This window comes from Vanessa atalanta, chromosome 18 (assembly GCF_905147765.1).
Source record: "Vanessa atalanta chromosome 18, ilVanAtal1.2, whole genome shotgun sequence".
NCBI lineage: Eukaryota > Metazoa > Arthropoda > Insecta > Lepidoptera > Nymphalidae > Vanessa > Vanessa atalanta.
The window spans coordinates 3,103,478-3,114,887 of record NC_061888.1 but is presented as its reverse complement, the minus strand read 5'-3'; the positions used below and the strand labels follow the sequence as shown (position 1 = coordinate 3,114,887).

The window sequence follows — 11,410 nt, the reverse complement described above, 5'->3', positions numbered from 1 at the left end:
AACAAAGAAATGACTGCTATTTTTAGAATAAGTGAAGTCTGAAGAGGTAATGCTTTTTTTCAGGTAACGCAAAAACAGTGCGGAACGATAACTCTTCACGGTTCGGAAAGTTTGTAGAAGTAAGACTGGACCATCGGGGAGGGATAAGAGGCGCTGTGTTGCGAGATTTTCTACTAGAACGTGCAAGGATAACTGGTCCAGCGCCTAGAGAGACGAACTACCATGTGTTCTATCAGCTGGTTGAAGGAGCTAAAGTAAGATATTAGAAATAGTATCAATACCTATCAGTTATCCCAAGAAATTATTATCTTTAAATGTATTCTATTTAATTTTATCAAGTATTAAACATTGTCATTTTCTTTATATTTTTAATACTTAATAAACATCGCTATTGAGCGGATCGTTTAAATCTTTGATCTTAAATAAGTCGCTTACTAATTTTCAGTAACGATGTTATTTTTAGATTTCAAGTGCATTATCCTTTTAAATCCTAAAATAAATACAAATTATTTTAGTTATATGGGTATTTTGAACAACGTAATTCTTTTCCTCGTGTATAGCACAATGCAGAACTTCGCAGTACATTACGTCTCCGTGATGGCGTTCAATTTAAATATCTACGACCAGAAGATGATGAAGCTAGAAAGGGAAGAGGCGGCGAACAGGGCAAACTGGAAGCGTTGCAACTAGCGCTGACTGTGCTGCAAGTGCCGCTGCACATGTGCGAGGGTCTATTCAAAGTGCTGGCTGCTGTTTTATGGCTTGGGAATGTACAATTTCAGGTACACATCGCTTAAAATACATACATAATTAAACAATTATCTTTTTTAAAATACTATAATTATCAAATTTATATTATTTTAATTAGGATGTAGATGGTGAACGGACTACCTTGGCGCCAGAAGACGCGGAAGCAGTGGATGCCGTCGCTAATCTGTTAGGTCTGGCGCCCCCCACTGCTCAGCGAGTCTTATTGGAGAGACAGATCAATGTTCGAGGAAACGTTACTGATATACCACTGAGATTGCACGAAGTAAGACATCATAAGCATGCGTCATCTTTTGAAAAGGATATATATATATATTGATCCTTCGAGCCGGATTGCAAAGTTCTAATTTCTGTACCGACTAATTCGTTACTTTTAACTTGATAGATTTTATTTTTCCTAGGGTCATTAAAAGTGTCCATATTTCAAATAAATTTAAAAATAAAGTTGGGTATAATTTTATTGAAATTCAATTAGAAGATTTCACTCCACCATCCTAATAACCAGGGCAGGATTCAGGGCACCCGATATAACACAAAGCTTGTATTATCGTTTTATATCGTTTCATATTGAACCAGATTTGACTGAGAGAAAAACGGAATGTCAAAAACTGCAAAAAAAGCACTAGACCAAATAGTCTTACGTAAATGTTTGCAGGCACGTGAAAACCGTCACGCGATGGCCCGCGCGCTGTACTCGCGCACGTTCGCGTGGCTCGTCCGACACGTCAACAGCTGCTCGGCGCCCGGGCGGGAGGCGCGCCGCGCCCTCGGGGTGCTCGACATATTCGGCTTTGAAAACTTCGCCTCCAACTCCCTGGAGCAACTATGTATCAACTACGCTAATGAGAAGCTTCATATGTTCTTCAATAACTACGTTTTCGCCCTTGAACAGGAAATTGTGAGTAATTATTAAAGGTTATAATTATAATAATTATAAATTATGCCAAAAGTCTTCTATTACTTTACTTAAGATCTGGACATAATTCCATACAATTAAATATTAATAATTGTACATATACTATGATTTTAATTAATAATAAGACTAACTAAGGTATTAAAATCAATACATATTATAAAAAAAGGAAAACGGAACGCAATTAACAAAAAAAATATATATATTACCTATTATAATGTTATCACAGTACCGCCAAGAAGGAATCAAGTACAGCCAAATACAGTTCACTGACAATGCTGCCTGCTTAGAACTATTAGAGAAACCACCGAGAAGTCTGCTCAAGTTGCTCAGTGAACAATGTCACATGCCAAAGGTAACCTAATAAATTACTTAATTCTAATTTATTTTTATAATTACGCAAGGAGGAGGTACCGTACACAAAAACATAGGACTGAACAAAAATAAATTAGATCATAATAATAGAAAGTTACACAACACCACGAACTGTTATTCTATCTGTGGCGAATTATTTATTGACAAAAGATAAAATATACATATATATATATATATATATGTACAATTAAACATAATAGTAAACGTCGTGACTTCTGTTTGCATGATAACATTTATTTATTACTAAAATCTTTGCAGGGATCCGACGGAGCTTACCTAACTAATATACAAGGCGAGTTCGGTGAACACCAGAGCTTTGTCAAGGGATCGAGACGAAAGTGGGAAGAGGAGTTTGGTGTGCAGCACTACGCCGGCACCGTCAGCTACAGCGTGCACGGCTTCGTGGACAAGAACAGGGACACCCAGCAGGATGCGTTCATAGACCACCTCAGCAGATCCGCTAATCCTTTTGTACGGGAATTGGCGGATTATGTGCAAGATTTGGGACCACCTGGACACGTAAGAATAATTTATAACTGTTTTACAATTTTGGTTATAAAGGAAGGGAAAATTTTAGAGTTTACACGCTGCTCCAATACGGTTTGGTGGATAAAATACATATATTACAAAATTACATCCGTCTTGCAGGTTTGTGTGCCGTCTTTTGACGATGTTTTCCTTTAAGTCCGAACACGCGATGATTATTGAATTTCAAACCCAAATGAGACTCATGACGTGGTGGGTCGAACCCGAAATCTTCGGTTAAGATTTCGGGTTACCACTGAGACATCCCGGCTCTTAGACCACGTAGAATGTAGAAAGATAAATAACTACTGGATTGACGTAATGCTCATTACAAATGGCTGCTGCTATAATCGATGATTCGTTTCCTTTGTGACAATTTTGTTGCAGCAATATTTTTGAATTATACATGTTTTCCCATCCCTGGGAACATAATGCTATGATCGTTTGATATGATTTATTCTAATTGAAATTTGTTATACAGGATATATCCTTATCAAGTCCCGGTTCAACAAGCACGACGCAGAGAGGCACTTCGAAAGGCAGGCCAACTGTCGTCGACACATTCCGAGCTCAACTGCAGTCGCTTGTCGATATGCTTCAAGTTACTGACGTCTGGTAAGTTTTTATTAAACAAAAAATAAAACTCATAAATACAATTAAAATATACAGAGAAAATAATTAATCAAATTTTAAGATTATTTGCAGTTAAAAAAGTAAAAATTATAATTTTTAACCGGTTATATAATTACAGGTATGTGCGTTGCATCAAGCCAAATGAAAACAAAGTGGCTGGCAAGTACAACGATCAGCTCGTATTAGAACAGCTGCGGTACCTCGGTATGAACGAAATCGTGCGCATCAGACGAGACGGCTTCCCCGTGCACTTGCCCGCACCGATGTTCCAAGCGCGCTACCGATGCTTGCTGCCACACCCGAGACCCACTGATCCGGATATAGCGTGAGTCTGCCATGTAATCTAACGGGCTATTGTTTTCAACTCAAATCTAAATATACTTTCAAATATCAAAATGCTCTTTGGTAATATCAAAAGTTGTATTCAATTGGTTTCAGCACAATAATGTCTTTAGTCCACGCACCGACAGACGATTGGCAAATTGGTCATACGAAGATATTTATGCGAAGCTCTGTGCACGGTCCGCTGGAAGCTAAGAGGACAGCGTTATTGCAATCGTCAGCATTGCTCCTGCAGAAGGTAATCTTTATTATATTAACACAGTGATAGGTACCTACATACCAAATATTCTATGGCCTGTGAGTGGGCCAATGTATTTACAGGACCATAAAAGTGGTTATTTCTATATAAAGAGGAAGGTGTCCTAATACCATCTGACGACACATTTATTCTCTTCGCCTAAAATTAATTAAATTATAATAATTTTGTTGTGTATTTTCAGTGGTACAAAGGTTCAGTGAAACGTCGTCAATACTTACAATGGAGGCGCGCAGCCATCGTCCTGCAAGCGGCGTGGCGCGGCTGGTTCGAGCGGGCCGCCTTCCTGCGTCTGCGCAGATCGGCGCTCACCTTACAGAGACACCTTCGCGGCGCCTTCGCGAGAGAGGTCGCGGCCGCCTTGAGGGAAATGAAGAGGGTCAACCAGGAAATCAAACTTAGAGAGGAACGTAACAGGTAATCAAATTTAAAAAAATATGATAAAAATTGTACAAATAAACACAGAGCTAGATCTTATCTCTTATAAGATCTAGCTCTGTGTGCTGATATAATCTATATTTCAACAATTAATACATTTTTTTTATATGTAGTCTCGCAGAAAAAGCGGAACAGGAGCGGGCGGAATTAGAAAGCATGGCGGATCAGCTCCGCGGGATATCGTGCGCCGGCGCGCGAGCTGACTCCGTCAACCTCGACAACCTGTTCGACTTCCTGGCGGACGTGCCCGCGCAGCGCGGCGCCCCCGACGGCCAGTCCGCGCACCAGCCCACTATCGCCGAGATAGGAGACTCCATGGAACGTCTAGCGGACGATCTGCATCAGGAGGTCGGGATACACTTTACAGATACAATTCAATAAATTAATAAAAAAAACAACGTAATACGTAAATAACAAAATTTGTATAATTTTTTATAGCTTGAAAACGTGCTTGCTGAACAAGTAGACGAATTAACCATAGCCCACACCGAGGCACAGCGTAAACCGGACGGAGCGCCGTCCGACGCCATCCCCCCACCTCCGCCGAGCACCTTGGCCCTACAATCTATACACCAACCAGCATCGAATATGACCTCATCCTTAACAAACGGAATGTCCAATGGTATATCACCGTTTGATATGACTTCATCGTTGACCAATGGTATGAGCGATCCGATGTCTTCATCGCTCATAATGCCACCACCACCAGCCTTGGACCCATCGGTGGATGACTCACCCGTTTTCCCGTCACCACCTGCATGTTCGTTACCTGAACCGGCTGGGCCTCCACCGCCACCGCCTTCGGGCAAAGGTATTGTGTAGTTTGTTTTGAAACTGGTTTGTATCTGTTTAACAGAATAAAAATAATAAATTACTATTACCATTTCAGACATAACCCCACCAGAACTGACGAATGGTATAATACCAAACGGGAAAGTAGCTGTTATTAAGGATAAGGAGCCGATATACGAATCCGTGATACCGCGTCCGGCCACCGAGCCCCCTCCACTGACGTCCCCACCGCCACCGCCTGCAAACCCACCAGAAAGTAATGGGTAAGTAGTTAAAAAATATTATTTAATATTCAATCATATTATTCAAAATTCAATATTCAATTACAATTAAACATTAAAAATAAACAGGAAATTTGTCATTCAGTTATTATACTTCTATTTGCATTAAATAATGATGATTTTAAATGTATAATAAAAAAAATAAAAATAAGATCACATATTAAAAATCTTACCGTACTTAATACTTACTTTTACTTGTACCAAAATTTTGAAGCCACTTTCAAGATTAAATCTTAAATATCCTATATCTTATAATTTAAAATTACAATATAAAATTCATAAATTTTGTTATCACAATATATTTAATTTATCTGTTTTTTCTTTACTCTAGATTTACATCTACCAAAGAATCGGAAATGGAACCTGACGTCCCGCTGCCGCCACTCCCGAGTAACGTGACGTCACCGGAAATGAACGACATCTCTTCGCCCACAATGCTTTCAGACTCTTGTATGAGCCCACCGCCTACTCTAAATGGAGATTGCAATGTAAGAACTTCAAATAAAAATACTTTTACATCCTTTATTTCACTCCATCCAGTTTTAAAAGGCAACGACCAATATTATATTAAACAGCTCTGTATTTACAATAATTTAATTTAATTAATTCTTAACCAAGGGAAAATAGGGAAAAAATCTCACATTATCCATGATACAATTTATTAAATAAACGATTCAATTTTTACAAAAAAATAACCTTATGTGTATAACCATAGAACACAGAACGCAATGCGCGTCGGAAAGAGCGAGTCGAACGTCGATTGCACCAGCTCGAGGCGCCGCCCACCAACACCGAAGCGCCTTCAGACTCGGCAACCGATCTCACCGAGTTCGCTAAACTATACTTCAATGATCATCCAAGGTCGCCCGAAGGTATGAGTTTTATACTAAATATAATCAATACTTTTTTATTTTTAAATTAATATTTTATGTTAATATACAAATATATCGCTTTTGTATGGAGAGTAAAACTAAATTTAATACTTTATTTTTTATATTTTAAGTTTAAAAACGTGGACGAAGGGTTCATATTCGAAAAATTTTTTTTTTATTTCCTTCATTAATTCCTTCCATTTAATTCCTTACTTAATTTAAACTTATAAAAATATATTTGAAATTATACTACTTACTTGTACTTGTCACATTCGAATTATTTTTTATAAGTTATTTTTTTTATTATAGGTACAATCATGGCAACACTGACTCGCAAAAGTAAATCAATGGAGTTATTAACTAAAGGAGAGATGATCACTTATCACAAAGGAAATAATATCCCCACCTCACACATACAGCTGCACGACCCCGACAGCGTTACAGCAGCTGTAAACATATTCCGGGTAATTTAAAATCTTTATGAATGTACTGTATCATTATGTGTGTAATGTTAACGGTTGATAACAATCATAATATGTACCATAACCGTTGCCAAACGCATCATTTATATGGCAAAACCCATACCGGAGCTTGGTTTCATTGAATTTAGAAGGGCTTTGTGCAAGTCCTACCAAATTCTTTACCAATACTTAATGTACCGATTTAAAGGGTGAGTGAACCACGGGCAGAACATCTTAGTTCCCAATGGTAGCAATGTCAATGAGCAGTAGCCATCATCAGGTGGCCCATTTTCTCATCCAGGCCTACCTTTATTATAAAAATATAATCCAAAACTTCATAGATTTATATGTGGTTACGAATAGTAACAGTTCTATTACTCTGCAATAGGTATTATTTATAGTTGGCCTTTAATTTTAGTTATTGTAGAATATCAGTTAAAATCAGTTTATATTCACAGGATTTATGTCGCTACATGAGAGGCGAACTAACCGCGGAGAAAGAGACTCAGGTTATCCAATCTATAATCGGCAAAGGGTTGGAACGAGAGGAGCTGAGGGACGAAATATTAGTGCAATGTGTTAGACAAGTAAGAAACATTTCAAGTTTAAATGTTTATTTTATTATGTTTAGGATTGATTTCGTTGAATGACCACTTATCCCAAACATAATCATATTTAATATCATAAAATAAAATGGACCGACTCGTTTAACGTAATTTTAAATTTAAAGCTGCAACTATAACCGTGTTCCCAGATAACGGAATGTCCCGTGGAGGAGTGGGCGGAGCGCGTGTGGCTGATCCTGTGCCTGTGCGCCGTGGCGTGGCAGCCGAGCCGCGGCCTGGCGCGCTACTACTGCGCGTGGCTGCGCGTGCGCGCGCGCGCCGCCGCCTCGCCCGCCTCCGCCGGCTCCGTCACGTCCGTGGCGTCCGTCACGGGCGGCGCGCGGGCCGCGCACTGCGCGCAGTGGTGCCTCGACAACTGCAGGGGCGCCGCGCCGCGCCTGCTGCCGCCCAGCACGGTCGAGATCGCGGTCAGTACGGATCTCCCTTTGTGTGCCGACGCACAAGATCACTAGTATAGACTTTTGAGTGTTTTGAGATGAGGGGTTCACACGAGTCGCTATCCCTCAGGCCATGCGTCGGCTCGGAACGATCGTCTGTCGGTTCTTCTTCCTGGACGGACGGACGAAAGCTATAGACGTGCACCCCGCCGACACGGCGGCGGCGGCCGCGGCCCGGCTCGCTGACAAGCTGGGTCTGGCCCCGCAGGCCAGGGCCGGCTGGGCCGTTTACCAGCAACGTGCGGGGACAGAGGAACATGTGCGAGCGACGCAATACCTATACGACGTAATAGCGGCCTGGGAGATGTAAGTTACTGGAAAATTGGTCCAAATTCATTTTGTCCATATTTTGTGTCTTTACTTTATGTACTAGTTGTATAATTTTTGTAATTATATACAAACATCATACTCTAATACATTTCTATTAGTTTTCAAAAGCAAGACAGTAATATACTAATACAAATTGCAAAAAAATATGCACACGTCACATACCAATTTAAGGTATATTTTCCGTCACACAGGCAACAAGGTCCAGGCGGCGGGTCTGCGGACAATCGCTTCGTGTTCAAGCGTCGGCTGTTCCGTGGTGGTCGCGAACTTCCACACGACCCCGTCGAGGTGGCGCTGCTCTATGCACAAGCCGTACACAGCGTTGTTAAGGTCATTATTATATTATTTTGTATACTACGCAAATTAAAAGAATATCTATGTCCAAAAAACAAAAGTGGCAAAAACACAAAGCAAAAAGGATTTAAGCGAGTCGTTAATAGTCAGTATATGTATTTTCTACAAAAATCAAATCAAATACATAATAGTCGTTAGGATTAATGATATGCCTATTACTACTAACTGTATCGTGACCCAGATGGACGAGTTCCCGGTGTCGGAGAAGGTGGCGCTGCAGCTGGCGGGACTGCAGGCGCAGGTGTCGCTGGGCGAGCCGCCGCCCAGCCCGCCGCCGCCGCACACGCGCGCCTACTACGCGCACCCCGACCAGTTCCTGCCGCCGCGCATCGCCAAGCAGCGCCCGCCGCACCAGTGGGTCAGTGGACCATTTCAAATTACGCTCCACCACTATTATTTGTATGAACTAGTCGTGTCCATCTGGTAATTTAAGTTATAAAAGTATTCGAATAAATTAAGCAAACAAATAAAGGAACAAACACCAAAACTCGACTTTATGCTTAAGAAAATATGGTCTAGATTTTGTTGATTTTGATCAACTATATGTTGGACATTTAACTTTCCTAATTGTTTTCCAAAAGCAGTTTTTACCTGTTAGGCGAAGAAGAATTTCATCGCCTAAAAAGGCTATGGTAGATATTGCGTCTGTAAAATCATACTAATCGTGCTAATTATTCAGGCTACGATCCTCGCTCAAGCTCATCGCCAGTACGGGGCCGGCAGGGCGGAACTAACCGCGAAAGCATTATATCTATCGTGTGTGATGCAGTATCCACTATACGGAGTTACACTCTTCCCGGTGACTTACAAGGGATATTGGGCCCACGGTAAGCTTTCTTTTCTTTATAATACATCGCCTTATATATTTTCAAAAACTGGTGGAAAAGATCTAGCTTTATGTTTATGTGTTTATATAGTTAATTATAATTTGGTGGCATGTTCTACAAATATAAAAACGAAAGTGCCTAAAAAAAGAATCATATCGATGTTTTTCCTGCTTTAACAAATTAATTAATAATCATAATTTAATTCATTGTTAATGCTCATTCGTAGGTCCAAACGTCCTACTCGGCGTCGGTGCCGAAGGAGTAGTGCTAGTTCGACCCGCGGACAAGGTCGTGCTCGCTGAGTATCCTTACACCAACATCGCCGCAATTCTAATGGATCCCGTCGACAATGGTCTGACGCTGAGCCTGACTCATCACGGACAGCACGACGGATTGAGGTATGACTAGAGCTTACATTATGTGGCACGGTCATCGGGATAGACACAATTAACGAGTACCCCGCCCCGCGGCACGCACAGATGCATCGTGCTGGAGTGCGCGCAGAAGGCGGAGGCGGCGTGGCTGATGGCGGCCTACAGCCCGCTGCTGGGCGGCGGGCTGGCGGAGGAGGCCCCGCGCCGCGCCGCGCCCGCCGCCGAGCGCGCGCGCCTCGCCGCCGCCCTGCGCGCCGCGCGCCGCGCGCTCGTCGACAGCGCGCTGCTGCGCCGCCCGCAGGACCTCTCCGCCGGCGGCTTCCTCCGCAACACGCTGCGCAGGTACTGCAGCCGCCTGCCGCACCGCCATTGGCAGCGTTAACTAATCATACGTCTGCGATTACCGATCGTGCCCGCCCTTCTTTAACGTACATACGGTAGTCTCACTTCTGGGCGAAAGTATTCACTCCTGTTAAAAAAGTTTTGAGCCACCGCGGTGCTCCGCTCCCTGTTCGTTTATGTATCATGGACGTGTTACGAATTTTTCCTTTGAGAATAATTATGTTATTATTTTAATAACTCCTCTGCATTTCATTAAATATTCTCCATAATGACTTCGTTAAAACAGTTAAAGAACATTGAAATCAAATAAAATAACGGTTTCGTTTTCAAAAATTAAAAGGTTGAGCAAGCATCGTCTAGAACGTGTCCGGTTAGACATATCGGCAGAATCACAGGGCGAGTGTTACAAGGGCTTCCCGGCGGCGTACTGGTGCTGGGCCCGCAGCTTGCCGCACAGCCTCACTAAGCTCAACGAGGCTGAAGAAGTGGCAGCCATGCAGATATTCAAAGTAATTGAAACTCACTACACATCAAATTAGAATAATATTACTAATAAAAAAATGAACAATATTTTTAATCTATTTCATATAACAAAACTCACTAAACTCGGACGAACTACTTGTTTATTCTGAGCTTATGTTTATGTTTAGTACAATAGTATAAATATTGTGTTCAAAAGAATAAGCACAAGATTGCAATCACTAGTGCTGATGCTGACAAGAGGTTTTATATTTATAATAAAATAACATACTATTAATTTATTACTATTTGTATTCAAAAATTAAGAAACACACAATTTCTTAGGACATAATGAGTCACGCGGGTTTGACTAATAACGAGGGCAGCACAACGAACCTCGCCAACAACAACAGCGTGGGCAGCCACGAGAGCGACAGCGACGACCGCGTTGCGCTGGCGCAAGCGCTGCTGCAGCGCTGTCTGCAGAAAGACACGCTGCTCTGTGAGCTGTACGCGCAGCTGATCAAACAGGTCAGTGTAGAAGAATTTCATTTTTTAAAGGAAAATGTTTAGGTGACTGTTATTTTCGTTCCAAGAAACATAATGCGAACAATGGTAATATGGCATCGGTGAATAATGTACCTAATAAAGGCTTTCTCTTAATTCTGAAATTATAAATAATCTATAATTACTATATATATTTTTTGTAACCTAAAGATCACCTATTGCGCTATACTGACTATAAGATACCTTATGAAATAACTAAAACGTTCATCCCAGACGACGGAGCACCCGGAGCCCAACTCCCGCGTGTCGGCGCGCCACTGGGCACTGCTGTGCGCGGCCGTGGGCGCGGCGCTGCCGCCCGCCAAGCCGCTGCGGCGCTTGCTACTGGCGCACCTGCGGTACCGCGCCGCAGCGCTGCACGCCGCCGAGGAGGGCAAGTTCGCGCGGCGCGCGGAGCAGGTGAGCACACATTACAAAACACAGTCATCATTGCGTGTA

General features: G+C 42.0%; 1 protein-coding gene across 1 annotated transcript in view; it reads left to right on the top strand.

The window, feature by feature from the left end:
* The window catches only part of LOC125070728 (myosin-I heavy chain), a 79,062-nt gene that overhangs the window by 62,991 nt on the left and 4,661 nt on the right, over positions 1-11,410 (top strand). Inside the window, exons 7-33 of the mRNA XM_047680669.1 lie at positions 64-254; positions 561-782; positions 869-1,033; positions 1,424-1,666; positions 1,911-2,036; positions 2,315-2,575; positions 3,063-3,196; positions 3,333-3,539; positions 3,653-3,794; positions 3,997-4,229; positions 4,364-4,598; positions 4,689-5,061; positions 5,140-5,305; positions 5,655-5,811; positions 6,039-6,195; positions 6,505-6,659; positions 7,115-7,243; positions 7,411-7,689; positions 7,790-8,025; positions 8,241-8,379; positions 8,585-8,761; positions 9,083-9,230; positions 9,457-9,628; positions 9,710-9,946; positions 10,287-10,455; positions 10,751-10,936; positions 11,186-11,371. Coding sequence (XP_047536625.1) covers positions 64-254; positions 561-782; positions 869-1,033; positions 1,424-1,666; positions 1,911-2,036; positions 2,315-2,575; positions 3,063-3,196; positions 3,333-3,539; positions 3,653-3,794; positions 3,997-4,229; positions 4,364-4,598; positions 4,689-5,061; positions 5,140-5,305; positions 5,655-5,811; positions 6,039-6,195; positions 6,505-6,659; positions 7,115-7,243; positions 7,411-7,689; positions 7,790-8,025; positions 8,241-8,379; positions 8,585-8,761; positions 9,083-9,230; positions 9,457-9,628; positions 9,710-9,946; positions 10,287-10,455; positions 10,751-10,936; positions 11,186-11,371 — 5,225 coding nt within the window. The remainder of the gene's footprint in view (positions 1-63; positions 255-560; positions 783-868; positions 1,034-1,423; positions 1,667-1,910; positions 2,037-2,314; positions 2,576-3,062; positions 3,197-3,332; positions 3,540-3,652; positions 3,795-3,996; positions 4,230-4,363; positions 4,599-4,688; positions 5,062-5,139; positions 5,306-5,654; positions 5,812-6,038; positions 6,196-6,504; positions 6,660-7,114; positions 7,244-7,410; positions 7,690-7,789; positions 8,026-8,240; positions 8,380-8,584; positions 8,762-9,082; positions 9,231-9,456; positions 9,629-9,709; positions 9,947-10,286; positions 10,456-10,750; positions 10,937-11,185; positions 11,372-11,410) is intronic.